Genomic DNA, 19689 nt, shown 5'->3' on the forward strand with positions numbered 1-19689 from the left:
CAAAAGGCAATCATATCTGCTTCACTGTAAATCACTGTAGCTTTCTTAGTCTGGAAAAGATCACAAGAGTCAGCCATTTTGTCCTACAATTGTTCTTTGAGAAACATGCAGACGTCGCTTTACTGTGCTGCCTATGTGTATGTAAACAACAGCTGTGAGTGCCATCTATTCATGGTGTGCTTATTCACCATGATTCTGATGGATGCGCCGAATACCTTGTGAATGTTTATGAAAAGATAGATACATACAGTAACATCTGCATAAAATGCTGTGAATGTAGATTAACAGTGTGTTTGTTCCTCTTCAGTGCATACATCAACAAAGCCAGCGACACTTCCCAACAGATCACACTCATAGACACTGCGCTACATTCCCCAGAGGGCTTAGCAATGGATTGGGTTCATAAGAACATCTACTGGACCGACTCTGGACACAAAACTATCTCTGTCGCAACTGGCGATGGCAAGAAGAGAAAGGTGTTGATCGACACAGATCTTGGCGAACCACGTGCCATCGCTGTTGATCCAAGACAGGGGTAACAATTTGATGTTTATAATATAAAAATTGAGCAGATTTGGAAGTGGGAATGTTGCTTTAAATAATCATTCAATTATAATGAATTATGTAGATAGGATGTATGTGCATTATCTATGTCAACACACCAAGGTTTTTGCCAAAGGTTCCTTCACTTTGTATGTATAATTTCTTCTTTTATTGACGTTCATCATGATGAGCCTCAGGGCTCTTTTCACCATATTACAGAAGTAGAAGAGCATGAAAAACATGCAAATGAGTCTCATGCTGGTCAGCGTACCAACTAATTGTTGCCTGTGGGCAAAGTGCCCACTTCACTCTTATAGAGCCAGAGCTATATACTGACACTTTTTAATGAGCATACACTTACCTCTTCATCCTATTTTTGGCAGGTGATGAGCCATCGGTGCTCCCTAATTTTCCCCTCAACTGTATCTCATTTGTTTGATAGCATGAAGCTTTTGTGGCTCCTACCCAGGAAGCTCCTTAGAAAGCTCTACTGTTTTTTTTTTTTTTTTTTTGTAGAGTTGTAAAGCTGTCATTCACATATCCCCTAGTCTGTTGGTTAATTTTAATATTTTCAGTTTCCAATAAGAATGGTAAACCACCGTTTTACACATTTTACCCTGTTTAAATTAATTTCGAAGTATTCCACAGATTTAACTAGCTCTGAAAATGTGGGGGAAATAGATATTGCATACTTCTAAGGAAGCCTCAAGATGATGCCTTAAAATGATATACATTTGACAAAAATAGCATTCAAATCAGACAAGACAACTAAAAATCAAGTTATTTCTTTTTTAATAATTTTTTTTTTTTCTCTGAAGAACGAGTCTTGGAAAACCTGGATATGTGAGGTAGCCTTATTTTAAAAGTGTGATTTCTAGACCTGGAAAATGTATGTAAAATAATAAAATTCTATAAATTTATGGGCATTTTATAGTACATTTTCCTGGATATGCTCTTTTTTGGGGGGCTAGAAAAAAAAACGTTTTTTAAAACCATTATCTTTAATACTTATCCAGTAAATCACAAACAAATGAAAGTCATGGGGCCTTTGAAATAATATTGTTGTCGACAATTAGGAGGTTGAGAACCACTAGTCTAGATATAGCCATAATCCTGATCATGAACGTTTTGTTTGTTTGTATTGACTCCCCAGGTTCATGTACTGGTCGGATTGGGGAACGCAGGCAAAGATTGAGAAAGCTGGAATGAACGGGGTGGATCGTCAGGTTCTGGTTTCAGAGAGGATCGAGTGGCCCAATGGGATTGCGCTCGGTAAAACCTTTTGAAAGTTTTGCAATTAGGTTCCTCCATTCACAACGAATGTATTCACATCTTCAAATATAGTCAGAGTAGAGAAACACACACTAGAGAATAGCAGAAAAGACAACAAAACATAAAAGAGAAAGAGCAGAAAGCAAAACAAAGCATACCATATTAAAAAGCTGCGTTTGCCATCATTACAAGAAACCAACCACAATACCAGAGAAGAAAGAGAAAAACATTAGGATTAAGAAAGACCAAACAAACACAGAGGCAGAAGGAGAAGAAAGGGTGTTAATAATGAAGAGCAGCCTCCTGTGGCCAACAGGGCTTTGAATCATTCACCTTCATTGTTCCTCATAAATCACTCGTCAGTTTGGAAAAAACTAAATGGAATTGCTCAAGCAACGCTGTCAATATCGCCATCATTTCCCCAGCTCGCTTAACATAAAACCCATTTGAAAAAGCAGTTATGGATAGAAAAAAGTTATTGACAAAACAGGTTGAATTGAGAAAATTGCTTTCTCTGTATTGAAACAAAATAAAAAAAATTTAGTGGGAAAAAAGAGCAAGTAACCTTGCAAAGCTGTAAGATTTTGAAGATATTTTCTGTCATTCATTGTGCTTTCAGTTGGGCCTTTCATTTCATTTCAAACTACCTTTATTTTTACTTGATATATGAAAAATAATAGAATATGAACTGAAGTATGAATTATCCTTCACATACTACCCACTATTCAATGCTTCATTTGACCACTCATATTAAATTAAAAGCATTTGTTGTATTATTAAAGCACCACATACAAAAGCTCTTTCATCTTCCAGATCTATCTAGTAGACGACTCTACTGGGTCGATTCCAAGCTTCATCTGATATCGAGTGTGGACCTGAATGGAGACAACCGTAGAGTTTTGCTGTCCTCCATGGATCATCTGGGACATCCCTTCGCCCTGACTCTTTTTGAGGCAAGCACATTTTTCAAATAGTACTGACATTCTCATTCATGTAGGCACAGATGAAGTGGAATTGACAAATACAAGCCTTGAGATGTTTCTAAGCTTAGTTTGGCTTCATATAAACAAATGGTTTTGCTCACAGGGTGTAATTGGAGAACAAGGTACTCACTGTGAGACAGTAGCACTGGCAAGAGATGTATGGCTGTGGGTGCTTGGCACCAGCCAAAGACTCAAACCAAATTTTTATTTTGTCAGCTCCTTTGGCACCTGAAGGCAGGACCCAGTCCAAGCAATAGATAGCCTAATGCCCTTCATCAGGCCAGTTGATGAGCCAGCTTAGTACTTAGTAAGATAGAAACCTGGGGCCGAGCCCTAGAAAAAGGAAACAATGTGTTTTCTTCATTCTTTTACTTTTGTCCAGGGCACATGAGAAATGAATGCTACATTTCTGCAGTAACCTTGAGCACAGCTGTTTATGTAGAGCATGAACAGCTGTCCTCTACTAGGCAAACTAAAACTCCGGTGCTTTCAGTTTGTTCTACTCCCGAGGTTGCTGTGGCCACTGACTGCGTACAAGGTTTCTTTGACAACAGTGGATAAGCTGGAAGTTTTAATAAGTTCATACATCAGGAAATGGTTGGGAGTTCCACGCTTCAGAGTGGGAGTTTATAGTAAAGGAATATTGCAGCTGCCAGTCTCTGCTTTAACCGAGGAGTTTAAGTGCGCCAAGGTCAGGCTAGAAATGACCTTAGTAGAGTCACGTGACAAATGTCTAAGGGAGGCAGCACCTGTGTTAAAAAAAAAAAAAAATCTGGTAGAAAGTGGTCAACAAAGAAATCTGTGGTAGAGGCAAAGGCTGCCCTTCAAATTGGGGATATCGTGGGACAGGTACAGTATGGAAGGGTGTTGGGCTCAGTTTAGCTCCTCCTAAATGGCATAAGGCAGGCCCAGCTCAAAGGAGGAAGCTGGTAGTCAACGAGGTGCAAAAACAAGAGGAGAGCATTTCCCAGGCCAAGCAGGGAGAGTGGATGAGATGGGAGAGTGTGGAACAATACAAGATAGGCTGGCAAGACCTTTGGTCAATGGAAGAGAGTAGGATCAGTTTCAGGTCAACATATAATGTTCTCCCATCACCACAGAACCTAAACCTCTGGGTAGGAGAGGATCCCTCTTGTCCTGGCACATTTTGACAGGATGTAAGGTGCCTGTTAGCCAAGGTCGGTTTACTTGTCTTGTCACCATGACCAAGTACTGCGATGTTTGACTTTGGCATTGGAAGGCAAGCGTAAAATGACCAATAAGTTGCCACCTGTTCTAGCAAAAGAGTCCAGGTTTATCCAGTGGAAGTGGGTTGTCCAGGATTTGTGGCACACACTACAACCCGGTTCCTCAGAGACGTCGGATTCAGTGGCCAAGAGTTACGTCGCACAGTAAATAACTTATCTGAAGCAGCAGAAAGGAGTAGCAACTGGCTGTGGTTGAGACGGAAATATTCTGGCTGACTGTGTACAGGCCGCCACGCTATGCTTTCATAGACTTCTTGAAAAACTCGAAGAGTCTGTTGGTTTATTTGTATAGCTTGCATATTAATTACAGTCATTACGTTCCTGTGTATATTGCGTGAGTGAGGGTTGGTGTTTGAGCAGATATTGTGTTTTGCGGTAAGTAGTATGCCATACGAAACCGTTGCCACTGAACCTACTTTAACGTAGACAGTGGGGCTTGACAGCCTTAGTCAAACGCGTTGACGAATATGGTTGGGTTGCGGAGAGATTGTAGTTAGGTCACATGTGAACTACGAGGAAGGAGCAACCTCAGCAGCAGGAGGGATGTAAAGGTCAGGAGAGTTGAGTGGGGGACGGAGGGGTTGACTCTGGGACGTCAGAGTCATAGTCGAGCCCTCTTGAGGTGTTGTGGGCTAGTCAACGAAACACCGAGGACGTAAGGTGCCCACTTGAAGTCCCTAGAGATGTCCCCTACTTGCCTCAATCCAGACGGTTGTGGTGCTGGTCGACTGGGGAGACCACACTTACCCCTTTTCCTCCAAAAAAAGAACTGGTTCAGAACTGGTGCTGGTTCAAAGTTGGTTCGGAGTTGGTTCAACATGCGAACCACTTCAGAACCTATTTGTTTTTCCACTGACTAGAGCACCCAGGGAACGACGTCGTTCTGTCACTGTGTACGTCGCCATACGTCTTAGCTAGAAACGCTTGCAAATACAACATTACTTTAGGATTATCTCTTACTCGTATACCAAGAAAGCTTTAAAAACAATTGAAATATGTAAGTCTTTTAATCTTTTCGTTTGATATGTATTTTTTTCTGATAAGTTATGTACCCCTGTAATTGTGTCTTTTTTTCTTTCTATTTATTTGTTCTACGTATATTGTGACTTTTCTTCTTTGCTTATAATGTCTTCAATAAAAAAATTACAGAAATAGAAACGCTTGCGTTAACTTCAAGCATATTACAAAGGCAGACTCCATCGTGTTTTTGCAAATGTTTCTCTTGGCTTTGCGATCCTTTATTATGGTAAGAAAAGATGTTTAGAAGACATCTAAACCCGCCCCAGCCCCCGGCGTAAGCATGACGTGGTAAAAGAACGGTTCTAGTCCAGCAAAATGCCGCTTTGGAACCAGTTCTCTTGGCCGAGAACCGGTTCTTTGGCTGTCGAAACACAAAGAACTGGTTCGCGCGCAGGCACCGGCTCCGAACCGGCTCTCAAAATGCTTTGGTGATTAGAATTAGAATGATTTCTGAATCATGTGGAGTAATGACTGTTGAAAACTCAGCTTTGCAATCACATTTCAAATATACTGTATTAAAATAAAAAACAGTTATTTTTTAATTTTACAATGTTTAACAGTATTACTATTTTTTATTACTTACTTTTAAATGGAAGTGTATATATTTTGCATGTATTTATTTAAATTCAGATAAGCATAAGTGAGAATGTGATATGAGAACTATGACAGAGGATTTTAGCAAGTTTGTTTATTTTAGTGACTTAAACTAGACAATACTGGACCTCACATATTGGCTTCCGACACGGCAGACCTTAAATTGCATACACGAAATTTACTCCATTTTTCAGTCACCTTTTCAGACAATGTGTGACCTTTACATTGCCCTGTCTCATAAAACAGACCAATATCTCTACACCAGCTTTCAAATTATTTCATTGGTTAGTGGGCAGCATTGAAAATGTCAAGACAAATCCAGTCCCACAGGGATAGTTGCTTCTTCTTCCCAAATGAAGCGAATACTATGATGAAAGGTTTTAATAAAGATGCTCCCCACACTCAAGGAGTACAAATTTCAGACGTAGACATTAGAAGCCAGCCTTTTGTGTCATAGATTAAAGCAGTTATCTAGATCAGATATGGGGGCTTCGTTGCCCATGCATTAGATGAGGTCTGCAATGCGGCAGAATTTAAATGCTGTCTTGTCCAGGTTAAGGAGTCCTACTGATCAGCTGCCACCAGCAGAAGCACCTGATGGAGCTCCTTTGGGATTCAGCAGCCTGACCTTTCCGAAAAAAGCACAGCTCTGTAAACATCCTCTAATACTTGGAGCCAGCCGATCTCTTGGGCATGCTCAGTCCGCTCCATCTTCTTTTCTTGCGCCCTCCCCTCATTTTCTTTTGTTACCCCAAGAACACCCCATTCCAAACTTCCTCATCCGTCCGTTTGAAAAGGAGATGAATGTCAGGTTGTCATAGTAACAGCCCCATCTCACCATGCACATTTGCAATATTTCTGTAGCGGCTGATAAGGACTGTTTAGAGGAGGGAGGCAGACGGAGAAGGGGAGAATGTTGAAAGTGGTATTGTCAGATAGTCGTGCGCGTGCTTTCCGGCTCATGTAAGTGTAGATACAAAGGAGAGATAGAACTGCGAGCTTTAATTAGTCTGATGAAAAGGCACAGGAGCCTTTATCTTCATTGTCATCTTCCTCCCTTTCTCTCCTTTATGGTGTATTGCATACATAAATACATGACCAACCAAACACACCTGCTTTTGATTCATTCTATCCAAGTGTATTTTGTGTCCTGTGTACTGGTATTAAAGGGCTGAATCGGAACCCATTGCTAATCTCACGGTAGCAGGTGGTTTTACCTTTACTTGCGGGCGGTCACAAACAAGAACAGAGTCAACAAATTCATTATTTAATTCTTTTGTTAAGAACTTTTCATGTTTTTTAGTATTATTTATTTTCCTAAATAACAATTTGCAATTATTATTTTATTCACACTTTTATCCAAAGCCACTTGTATTCAACATGTACATGTTCTTCTTGTGTATGTTTCTACAGGACCGGGTTTACTGGACAGACTTGGAGGATGAGGCCATCTACAGTGTAAATCGACTGACAGGGCATGATGTGGCAATGCTGGCTCAACATCTCAACAACCCGCTGGATGTGGTGGTGTTCCACGAGCTCCGGCAGCCTAAAGGTGAGAAATAGGTGTAATGCAGGTAAATGCCAAACGACTTTACATCATAAGATGAACACTGGTGGGGAGTAGTAACTAGGAAAATGCAACTTTTTTTCAGCTGTGTGACAGTAAAAATAAAAAAATACTGTAGCTTTTCTAATAAAAAGCTTATTCTGTTTATATCTAACAGTTAGTGGTTTATTGTGATATAAAACTCCTTGAATGTTCTGTCAATTATTTTTTCATGTGATTTTGATTTGATTTCATTTACTGATTTTTATTTACTGATTTATCTCATTGTTTTTGTGCCTGATTAAATGTTCTCTACCATTCCTAAAGCATAGCTTGAATATAGTTACTTAACTACTTATAACTACTTTCAATTATTGAGTAGTTTGAAACTGACACATTTTTCATTATTTATAAATCAGCATTTTTTAGTATAGGGAAAAATGGGCATAGGTACACCATCTTCACACATACGAAAAAACAGTGATATTGTGAAATATTATTACAATTTAAAATAACTGTTTTGATTTTAAATATATTTAAATGTATTCCTGTGATTGAAAAGCTGTATTTGTTAAAAACTGCTGCTAAATATTTTTGGGAAAACCATAATACATTTTGTTCTCTAATGGATATAAAGTTCAAAAGAACAGCATTTATTTAAAATAGAAATCTTTTGAAACCATGTAAAAGTCTTTACTGTCACTTAAATGCTTCCTCGCTGAATAAACATATTATTTTCTTTAAATTTGACCCCAACCTTTTGAACAGTATAGTATCTTTCAGTCTGTTTTATGCATTGAGCTCAATAGCCAGTGATAGATGTTTTAATGCATTAAAGAACTCATATCATAAGAAATCAAATTAAAAGACTTGAAACACTGAGAACTCAAAACTTCCAATCTGGTCTGAAAAGACGATTTAAAAGACTGGAGATGATTTTTTTTTTTTTTTTTCAAATGTCGCTGGATGGATGTAGTGCTAATGAAAAATATCCAGTTGATGTTAATCTGGCCCTGGAATGTGTTCTGTTTGATTCTCTTTTGGCTCGTGGGCAGTCTTCAAACAGACGAGCGTGTCAATCTATCGCGTAATGCTGTGAATCTCTATTCTTTCAAAACAAAATGCACACAAACACGTTCGTGATCTTGATATACAATCATTGATGAACATCTTTGATTTAAATGAGGAGATAAAAAAATATATGAGGGCAGATTGGATTAGAACTCGAACCTCTGACATGCTTAACAAACGTTTTACCACCAGACCGTTAGGGAATACGAATGCTAATCACAGACCTATGTAACCTATTTATTCATTAACTTGAAGAATCTCAGGACTAACAATATTTTATAGATACAACAGATGTAAGAACTAAACTATCACATGAAAACATTAGTTTTCGCCACTGCTCATTTCAAATATACAGAGGCTGCTCCAGGTACAGTGGCAAAAATGCCTGCTTAATTCATCTAATGCCTCTCACGAGCTAATAGAAACAGCTGTATTATTTTCACAGTGTCACCATTTTAGCATTGTTATAATGATTAGAGGCATATCTTTGCTGACTCCCCCCCTAGTAATAGTGGTCCTATCATTGAATAGCATATTTATGGGGTATTGTTATTCTAGAGACAGGCAGAGAAAATGAAAGAGGCTGTTTGCGTGTGTGTCTGCAGATTTGGATTCTTTGTTTTCATCCTTAAATCACAAACAGACCACATGCGGTGTGCCAGCAGAAGAACCAATTTACAGACTCCTTACATTAATAAATGAGAAGTGCTATTTAAATCTAAATCAAGGAATTAAATGTGTTGCTCTGAAAATGCAAACGAAGGCAGGAAAACACACTTACGCTGAACAAGAAATGATGAGAATGGAATCCAACCGCTTTTTTAACTCAAGTGCCTCTGAGTGAAATATTAATCAGCTTTGAATCCCTGCAAAACTTGATTTTATGAAAATGTTTTTTTAAGGAAGAGATAGACATTTAACGTTATTGAATTAAAGAGCTTTCTGAGTTGTTCATAGAGCTAAACAAACTTTCATATGGATTTCCATGCAATGCTGTATTTGTTCAAATGAAGACATCAAAAGAAAATCAATTTCTGTTATTTTGATATATTTGTATTAAATCTATACTTTTATCAACCCACAGACACACACATGCAGGCATGCATTTCTCTTTTTTGAGACCCACTCAAGCCCACTAATTCATGATTTGTCCATGTTTGCATACACTGTAGGCTTCCATAGACATTACAGTAGAAGTGCATGATTATTGACCGTTGTTTATGTTGCATTTTACATATAAATCTCTACTAGGGTATATTAATTCTGGTGTTTATTTGTGTTAAATTACACTCTTCTAAACTTTTTTGCTTTGTCAACAGTCTTTGTCTCTACAATGCCTAAAATATCTAAAGCTGTTCACTTCACAGGTCCCCTACACATTGTTCATTATATCAATGTACATAAAAAATAGTAGCTCAAATATTAGTATTAAGATGAAATATAAAATAGATTTCCATACTTAAATGTATGCACACATACCAGTTTGCTCTCAATATATTTTAGTTTTTTGAAATCTCTTAGGCCCATCAAGCATCCAGTCTTCATTGTCACATGATCCTTCAGAAATCATTTAGTGTGTACACACCATGTCATAATTGCTGTAATTATGAGATTGCGACTTGTAAAAACCACATACATCCTCATAAAACTTGTAATTACAACTTGTAAACTAGGATTTTTTCCAAAAGCTTTGACTTGTTTGTTACTCTTTCACGAATACTCATTCCCTCTTGAAGAGAGAACCGAGGTTACATTAGATAATAATTAGGGCTGTGCAAAAATTAATTGCGATTAATCGCCTCCAAAATAAAAGTCTGTGTTTACATAATATATTTGTGTGTGCTGTATATTATTATTTTGGATATATAAATACACACACATGCATGCATATATTTAAGAAAATGTGTTATTCATATATTAAATATTTATATAATTTAGATTATGCATTTATATATATATATATATATATATACAGAATTTAAGCGTGAATAATTCTTAAATATATACATGCATGCATATGTATTTATATATACAAAATAATTATATACAGCACACACAAATATGTTATGTAAACACAGACTTTTATTTTGGATGCGATTAATCGCAATTAATTTTTGCTCAGCCCTAATAATAAGGTTACATACGTTCTCTAACGAGAGGTTGCTTATGCTACGAGAACCCCATGTCAACGCGTGAAAACCGTTGAACAAAACATGTCGAACAACAGGTGGCCAACACATGTAGACACTTGATAGGAACACAGAGCGGCTTTGCCAGTCTATGTATAAACATAGAATAAAGGCAGATAATAGAATGGCTCCGCTGGGCTATGTATAGAATCTATTACCCCTTCGCGCAGATATATGGGAATAGGCGGGCAGCAAAGCGGGCCCTCATAGGTATACCGCCGCGTCACATTCGACACACTCTATCTCGCACATTGTCGAGTGTGCTCGCGGCGTTCGCTTCGCTTTAGTCCAGTCTGGCGCCTCATAAACACACACACCAGAAAAAAAGGTTTGCTGGTGCTATAGCAGAGAGAGAGTTTACTTGCATGGAAATCGCTTCAGTGAGCTCAATTAGGCTATAACACCACATTTTATTTTAATTGATGGTAACAGCATTGTAACGGAGGAAACAGTAATTCGTTTGATTACTCATTACTGAGAAAGATAACGCCGTTTATTTATAACACCGTTATTCCCATCACTGGCCGGGATGATAGAATTTTCATCATTACGTGAGGACATAAAAGAACTGGTGAACCGAACTGTTCGAAAGAACCGGTTTTTAACCCCTCATTTATATACGCTAACCACTCCCATTCTGGCGGGCTGTGACAAATTTTTGTAATTTGTCATACTCAAAACCCATGAATGAATTTATTAATATCCATATCCAATTTATACCCATGAACAACTGCATAGAAAACAATTTTGTGGTAAATTAAGCTGAATAAATACACTGAACTCTCAACTATTTATTTCCAAACCTCATGTGGTACCACTTTCACTTACACTTTATAGTGTTTTTTCAATGTGAATACGTCTTAATAGTCTCATGCTAATATTTCAATGTCTGTGTTCATATACAGTACTACTATGCAACCATCCCAGAGGCTAATACATCAGAATTAAAGAAGTTTTTCCTCTTTAGCTCCAGACACATGCAACATGGGAAGTTTGCCCAATGGAGGCTGTGAGTACCTGTGCCTCAGAGCTCCTCAGATCACAGACCACTCGCCCAAATACACATGTGCCTGCCCCGACAGCATGGAACTGGGCCCAGACATGCGCCGCTGTGTGACAGGTAACAAAATACAGAGCCCTTGGTCAAGTTTTCACATACACAAGAAACAAGCTTCTACTGATTCATGATTATGAGTAGATTTTGAGAGTCGAAGGCTGTGATTTAGAAAGACTGAGGAGATTACAGGAAGATTCAACTTCCGTTGTTTCTAGGAAGCACACATCTGACTCTTCCATCATATCTATGTTGTTTTTTGTAGTCAAACCCAAAACGACAACTGCTGCAAGTACAACAACACCACCAGAACCTTCTACTGCTGTGACCCCTACAACCACCATTCCAACTACATGCACCAGTGCACTTACAACCACCAGTACAATCACTACAACTACACCTACTATGACAGTATCAAGCACAACCACCAGCAGCCCCAGCACATCCACTCATTCCAGAACACATCGTTCCACCACCACACACTCCAAGGCCACTTTAACAACTGTGACCACTCAGCCCAGCACTACAGCGCCATGGAAACAACCAACCTCCACTCAGACGGCAGCAGATCACAGACAGACATCTACAACCATTTCCCATGGCAACAGCATACAAGGGGCCAATGCCAATCTCTCTCATCGAGGTGAGTTTGAGTTTCTGTTTTGCGTTATGAGTCAGTGACATGATGCTCTTTTTGTCTGTATAAATCATACAATGACTTGAGTTCACCTTTACTTTTTTATGCATAAAATGGGAATTTATATCATAGAGACATTAGGCAAAGCAATATGATTGTGTGTATAGATCAATATGTATCAAAATGTCAGATCATTTGATATTTTTTTAGACAAGGAAAGGTATTCTGGGTTGTTAAATGTCATGTGATTGAGCTCTGAAAAAATTGAATGAATGAATAATTAAAACAAATAAATACATCTTAAAAATATATATTTTACAACCTTTTGAAAACATTTTTGAATTTGAGGTATAAGAAAAAATGTACGTATAGTCGATGGTTACACCATGTGACATTTTTATTATGTCATTTAAAGCAGCACTATGTAACTTTTTCAACCTTTATAATATTTTTCTAAAATCCTGGAGATGGTACATCGACTTACAATAGGTTGAAAGACCATAGCCTGACAGTGTCTGTATCGCTTTTACTGGCACTATGCAATTTCAAGGTGCGGGTAGAAACCCAAGCACTAAAAGAACTACAAAATTCAACTGATTTACAGCATACATCACTTCCTCTAATTCCGAAGTGAGAGCCCAACAAGTTTTTTTTTTTTTTAACCTCTGTATGTTGTCATGGCTCCGGTCTGGTTCATCAATCTTCCCCCGCCTAGCAAATGTAAAGTGCTTCAGAAACAGAGCACGTGCGCCATCAGTTTACTGTTGGTGATGTGTTTTGTCCACATCCAATGTCGACTGCATTGCTTTCTTTTGAGGGCGCTTAACACACTCAAGCATCCCCGTAGAGCCGGGGAGGGCAGCTCGCACGCCAGCTCGAGACGTGAAAGTTACTGAGTTTGGTAGGGGCTACATTCTTGCAAGTAAATAATACATAATTAGACGGACAAAATAATCGGTCAGGATAACTATGTCTGCAGGCTGATAGTCATGTTTGTTATTTATTTTTCAGGTGAAAGTGTCTTGCCTCAGGCTATAATGAAAATCGATTTTTCAAATTTGCAGATTCATCATCCAAGGGTACCTTGATATTATAATATTGACGATATGGGTATTATCTATCACACAAACATTGAATTGAATTAGCATATCCATTATGTAAAACAGTAGCCAATAGGCTAACGTTACTATAAAGTCGCTGGCTTGTAAACGTGAGCTATGCGAACTTTTGACGTTTGAAAAAAATAAGCCCATGAAACTATATTCAAATGATATGCTGAAATATATGCCAATGTACCTGGGATGAAAACATTTCACACGCAACGCTGGCAGTCTGCCCAAGATGTGAGAACTCCTTCCTTCTGCAGAGTTCGGGGATATCGCTTGTCAACAAATGCACGCGTGTATTCCCTAGTGTAACCATGACAGGTTTTACGACAGTAGTAGAAGACAATACTGTTTCCCAACTGTAGGGGACTTACAACTGTAGGGGACTTCCCAACTGTAGGGGACTTAACTTTTCTTAAAAATGGTATAAATGTCTTTCAAAATCATGAAAGCATCAAAAGTTTGGAGTCAGTGTGTTTTTTTAATGAATGCTTTTATTTATCAAGAAATAAACTGATCAAAAATGAGAGTAAACTATTTCAAATGCTTTCATTTGTTATGTTGAACCTTCTATTCATCAAAGCATCCTGAAAAAAAGAAAAGATCACAGTTTTAAAAAAATATTAAGCAGAATTGTTTTGTACATTGATAATAATAAGGATATCCAATATTGGATCATCAAATCAGTATATTGGAATGATTTCGGAAGGATCATGTCACACTGAAAACTGGAAAATTCCCACTTTGTCATCACAGTAATAAATTAAAGTTTTAAAATATATTTAAATACAAAACAGATCTTTTAAATTGTAATACTATTTTAGAATATAACAATTTGTACTGTCTTTTAAAAAAAATAGAGACTTTTAAAAACTCTTACCAAGCCCAAACCTTTGAAACAATAGCATATACGTATTTGACCCTTATGTAAATATTCATAGGACTGTTGTATAAAACCAATATCACATGAATGTGTTATTGTACTGAAATTCAGCACTGCTGATATTCAGCTGAAGGCATGAAGCTTAAATGCGTGCTCTCGTGTAGTACTAAAACAGTAATCGTCAGAGTCTGTGAAAGTTAATGTGTGGTGGAATTTGCTTTGCCGAGCATCGCCGGGCCACTTGAGAGTGATAGATGAGGCAGCAGTAGTCGCCCAGGGTCCCAGTGTGTGTCTGAGCTGAATTAGAGCAGCCAGCCCTGACTGATGAACATTGCCCTCAGCCTTGTTCCTCTCCACAGTCAGTGTTTTTCTCTCACCCCCCACAGCCACTGGGCGATGTGTGGGGACGTCCAGGTACACGGCCACCTGGACACAGCAGGCAAAGGGCATTCGTGACTTCAGTAATAGGATCTACATCCATGAAATCCTTCACAAGTTTGTTGTCTGTCAAGTCTTTGTCAAGAAAGATAGAAAAACAACCATTTTAGTCGCCTTTTACCCCCCAGCCCACAATCAAAGTGCAGAAGTTACCATTCTTGAAGCTAACCATAAATTTGGTTCTTGCATATTTTATGAGCACCAGCATATTATACGGCAGAAGTTGTGAAACTCGCCATTAGATAAAACCTGTAAATTGCTGCACTGAAGTAGTGATGAATTATGCCAGCACCTTTTCTGCCTTTTATGGCTGCTTGCTAATAAAGACAAAGAGTGGTCTGTAGATTCTTAGAGAATTCTCCAAATAGTCCAAATAGAACTAAAAAAAAAATACTTTTTACTTTTTTTTATTTTTTTATTAAAGAAATACTTTAATTCAGCAAGGATGCAACATTGATAAAAAAATGTAGCATTGTCATCATGAATATACACTCACCGGCCACTTTATTAGGTACACCTGTCCAACTGCTCGTTAACACTTAATTTCTAAGCAGCCAATCACATGGCGGCAACTCAGTGCATTTAGGCATGTAGACATGGTCAAGACAATCTCCTGCAGTTCAAACCGAGCATCAGTATGGGGAAGAAAGGTGATTTGAGTGACTTTGAACGTGGCATGATTGTTGGTGCCAGAAGGGCTGGTCTGAGTATTTCAGAAACTGCTAATCTACTGGGATTTTCACGCACAACCATCTCTAGGGTTTACAGAGAATGGTCCGAAAAAGAAAAAACATCCAGTGAGCGGCAGTTCTGTGGGCGGAAATGCCTTGTTGATGCCAGAGGTCAGAGGAGAATGGCCAGACTGGTTCGAGCTGATAGAAGGGCAACAGTGACTCAAATAACCACCCGTTACAACCAAGGTGGGCAGAAGAGCATCTCTGAACGCACAGTACGTCGAACTTTGAGGCAGATGGGCTACAGCAGCAGAAGACCACACCGGGTGCCACTCCTTTCAGCTAAGAACAGGAAACTGAGGCTACAATTTGCACAAGCTCATCGAAATTGGACAATAGAAGATTGGAAAAACGTTGCCTGGTCTGATGAGTCTCGATTTCTGATGCGACATTCGGATGGTAGGGTCAGAATTTGGCGTCTACAACATGAAAGCATGGATCCATCCTGCCTTGTATCAACGGTTCAGGCTGGTGGTGGTGGTGTCATGGTGTGGGGAATATTTTCTTGGCACTCTTTGGGCCCCTTGGTACCAATTGAGCATCGTTGCAACGCCACAGCCTACCTGAGTATTGTTGCTGACCATGTCCATCCCTTTATGACCACAATGTACCCAACTTCTGATGGCTACTTTCAGCAGGATAATGTGCCATGTCATAAAGCTGGAATCATCTCAGACTGGTTTCTTGAACATGACAATGAGTTCGCTGTACTCAAATGGCCTCCACAGTCACCAGATCTCAATCCAATAGAGCATCTTTGGGATGTGGTGGAACGGGAGATTCGCATCATGGATGTGCAGCCGACAAATCTGCGGCAACTGTGTGATGCCATCATGTCAATATGGACCAAACTCCCTGAGGAATGCTTCCAGCACCTTGTTGAATCTATGCCACGAAGAATTGAGGCAGTTCTGAAGGCAAAAGGGGGTCCAACCCGTTACTAGCATGGGGTACCTAATAAAGTGGCCGGTGAGTGTATATATATATATATATATATATATATATATAACATTTTCATATGTATTAAAACAGAAAACAGTTTTTTTAATTGTACAATTATTTCAGAATTTTTGGTTAAATTATTAATGCAGCTTTGGTGAGTTTGAGATTTAAAAAATCTTGCCGGCACCATTATTTTGAACAGTGGTGAATGTAGCTGCAAACACACCAGCTGAATGTACCTGTAGTATTTTGTGAAATATATCACATTTTGTGCGAAATGATCAAAAATTATGGGTTGTAAATGTACGCGTGTCAGCAGTATTCACTGCTCATAATGGATTTTGTCAGTATCACCTGTTACAGGTGAATTGCTTACAGTTTCCACATTAATGAGCCATCTTTTCAGAAATATGGCTCTGAATAATGCTTTTGTGGATTTGATAAATTGTTTATCATGAAGGGAAATTCAATACTCTTTTAATGGAAACAAAAAAAACATCCACTTAAACAAGAACTGTACAGTATATGGAGACAGAAGCTGATTATTCAAATGAAGTGTTGCCATAGAAACCCACATGTCAGTGGTATCCCATTGATAACATGCTCACTGTAGCTTTAAGAGTCCATTTCTGACGATATGTTTTCTTCATTGCCTTTCCCTTTATTCGCGATCATTACTGTCTATACTGCATTTCTTTTGTTTCGTACCGATTTTCCAAGCCCCCCTTTTTTATCCCTCAGACTATGTTGTCTGTATCTGTATGCCAATGATGTACCATCTAGTCCTCTTAATCTCTCGGCTCAGACTCCATTATCAGACACTAATTATGCGGTAGCTAATGGAGGGGCTTGCACTAATAGTGAGATTGAGGTAGGATTTATTTGGTGGAAACCTTAAGAGGGCAAGCAACAGTGTAAAGCAAAGTGGTATATGAATAGCAATATAAGGCCTTGGGCAAGATATTAAGGTAATTGGTCACTTTATACAAACTGCAGAAGATGCATCTAAATGAAAATGGTGATGACAAAATACTGTACCTGAGTCAGTATTTATTTTTATGCTATACAGGAATTCAAAAATTCAGTCATCATTTACTCAAGTCTCAATGATTGTGGACAACACAATGCGGACATTTTAGATGACATGATCTGTTCTGATCTTGTGATTAAATGGAAAGTTAATATTGTTTCTCTATTGTTGCCCATCTTTCTCTTTCTCTTTATATTACAGCTGGCAGTGGAAATGATCACTTCCTCCTTGGTAGCAATATAACTGTTGCGGTTCTGGGTATTGTCATTCCAATAGGTGAGTTTTACAGTTAATGCATTTTTAATTCAGCCTTGTTCACCTAGTAGATATACACAGCTTTTGCTTTTCAGCTTAATGTGCGCTACTTGCTTTGGAGACGCTTATTGGTGGTCTTAACTAGCCATTTATAAACTTACTGCTGCTCCATTCATCTTAAAATTCCAGGTTAAATATGACTTCAGTGCTATCGACTCTGGAAAATAATTTCAACTCATTTGAGTTTGTTAAAACAAAGAAAAATGTGTACAGTATAGCTCTTAAAACAGTTCCATGATGTTACATCAGTGTGGCAACACAATTTTCTTCACTTTACAAGCACATTATTCATAAAACAAAACTCTTATCTTAATAATAAATATCTATTCTAAGAGATTACTTAGAATAAACTAGTAAAAGCTTTTTCATGGTCACATTACTTACAACACGTGGTCATTATAATCTGTCAATTCTTATTCTGGCATGGTAAACCATGTTAAAGACACGCATCTTAGTAAGTTTAGACATTTAGATGTGATTTATTTGTATGAATTTGGAATCAATTTTTATTGAAAGAATTAAATGAAGTTGCTTGTTGCCTCGAAACAACATTGTGCGACAGTTGATGACATTTATTAAGTCACTTAAGTTATTAAGTTATTTGTTATTTTTTGAAGCAATAAAAAAAAATGTATAGTCACTCAATGTCATAAATATTATATAAATAAATCTTTCTTTCAACTTGCCTATAAAGGAACCTCCCAAATATTATTTTCCCAAAATATTTTTTTAGTAATGAAGTCCAGTTTATACAAAAAAAAAATGCAATTCAACTTTTTAAACATTGCTTTCATAATGTTAATCAATTATTTGAATTTTGAGCTATAGACCATTTTGCAAGATGTAAACAAAACTGGTCCAGAAGCACCTGTTTCAGTTCCTGTATCACTACATAAAAACTGTGATAAAATACAACCAACAGAACATATAACTGAATCAAAAAGATTTTTTCTTTACATGTGAAATAAAGAAAACAGTTACAAACTGAAACAGGAAGTGTTTCTGGACCAGTGTTGTTTACATCTTGCAAAATGGTCTATAGTGTCTAAATTGTCCTTTTGAGTTGATGATGACAAATTTTTGCTGTATAGATTAAAATTTTGCACATGTGAGGCTGATAAATGTTTCAGGCTAGTCTGCGGTACCTATTCACCCCATAGACTTTTTGTAAGAGCTTTACTGTACATTACTCCATCCACAAATTATGTTGATTTAGCTTAACTTGAATTTAAAATTAAAGAATTTATTTCATACATTACAGTATTGTACGTTTAAAAAAATTGTGCTCTTTATGAAATTAGTGCTTTATAAATGGTTATTTTTGCTCATACAAAGAGAAGTGTCACTCATGCATTTTGATTTTTGTGATCATTCTCAGTTAGTTTATATACATCATCCTTTTGACTGTTTGATTGAACTAAACAGTATATGTAAATGTATATATCTCAAAGTCTCTGTCAAAAGGACCTGATGGGCTTCATTGATTGTCTGAGCTGTGTCTGTTGAGTGGCTTAGTGGGATTGAATTGACCTTGTCTGTGCTCATATTCAAGTGACAGTCACTAAATGAAATACCTTTCCTCCAAAAAACATTTTTTTTAAAAGCTTGTGTTATTATGGTCACTCTGTCCGCCCCTCTTATCTTAAAATTTTAACTTTTTTTTTAAATCCTTTCTTTTATTGTAGTTTAAAAAAAAAAGACAGATTGCAATCCAAGTGTTTATAGCCAGACAATAGAACCTGAGTGATGGAGGAAAACACATCACAAGGAGGTCTCTGCAGCCCCCTCAGACAAAAGAGGCAATTAGGGCGAACTTCCAGGGGACCAGAGCAGCCACAGCCGATCTTTTAAATTAGGGAAGGGGTTAGCCAGCCACACATGGTTATTAATTCACCCTGAATAGCAATGCTCTCCCCCCCAACCATTCGCATGTAGGCGTGTGTGTGCATACACACAGTCCAATTCGATTTCTCCTGGTCCCCTTAGACTCCTGCTTTCTCAATGAGCTGCATGTGAGCACCCCCTTCACATATTCCACTAAGCCTGTGTTTGTGTGTGTGTGTGTGTGTGTGTGTGTGAGAG

The 19689-nt window shown here is 38.0% G+C and overlaps 1 protein-coding gene across 7 annotated transcripts in view; it reads left to right on the forward strand.

Annotated features, from left to right (window-relative positions):
* Positions 1-19689, forward strand: part of lrp8 (low density lipoprotein receptor-related protein 8, apolipoprotein e receptor) — a 166878-nt gene that overhangs the window by 140238 nt on the left and 6951 nt on the right. For all 7 annotated transcript variants that reach the window (XM_039647706.2, XM_039647711.2, XM_039647708.2 and 4 more), the window contains 7 exons: positions 308-535; positions 1697-1815; positions 2629-2768; positions 7073-7214; positions 11436-11588; positions 11788-12165; positions 17494-17568. In XM_039647706.2, the coding sequence (XP_039503640.2) occupies positions 308-535; positions 1697-1815; positions 2629-2768; positions 7073-7214; positions 11436-11588; positions 11788-12165; positions 17494-17568 (1235 nt within the window). The remainder of the gene's footprint in view (positions 1-307; positions 536-1696; positions 1816-2628; positions 2769-7072; positions 7215-11435; positions 11589-11787; positions 12166-17493; positions 17569-19689) is intronic.

This window comes from Pimephales promelas, chromosome 8, assembly GCF_988280905.1.
Source record: "Pimephales promelas chromosome 8, fPimPro1.hap1.1, whole genome shotgun sequence".
NCBI classification, from domain to species: Eukaryota; Metazoa; Chordata; class Actinopteri; order Cypriniformes; family Leuciscidae; genus Pimephales; species Pimephales promelas.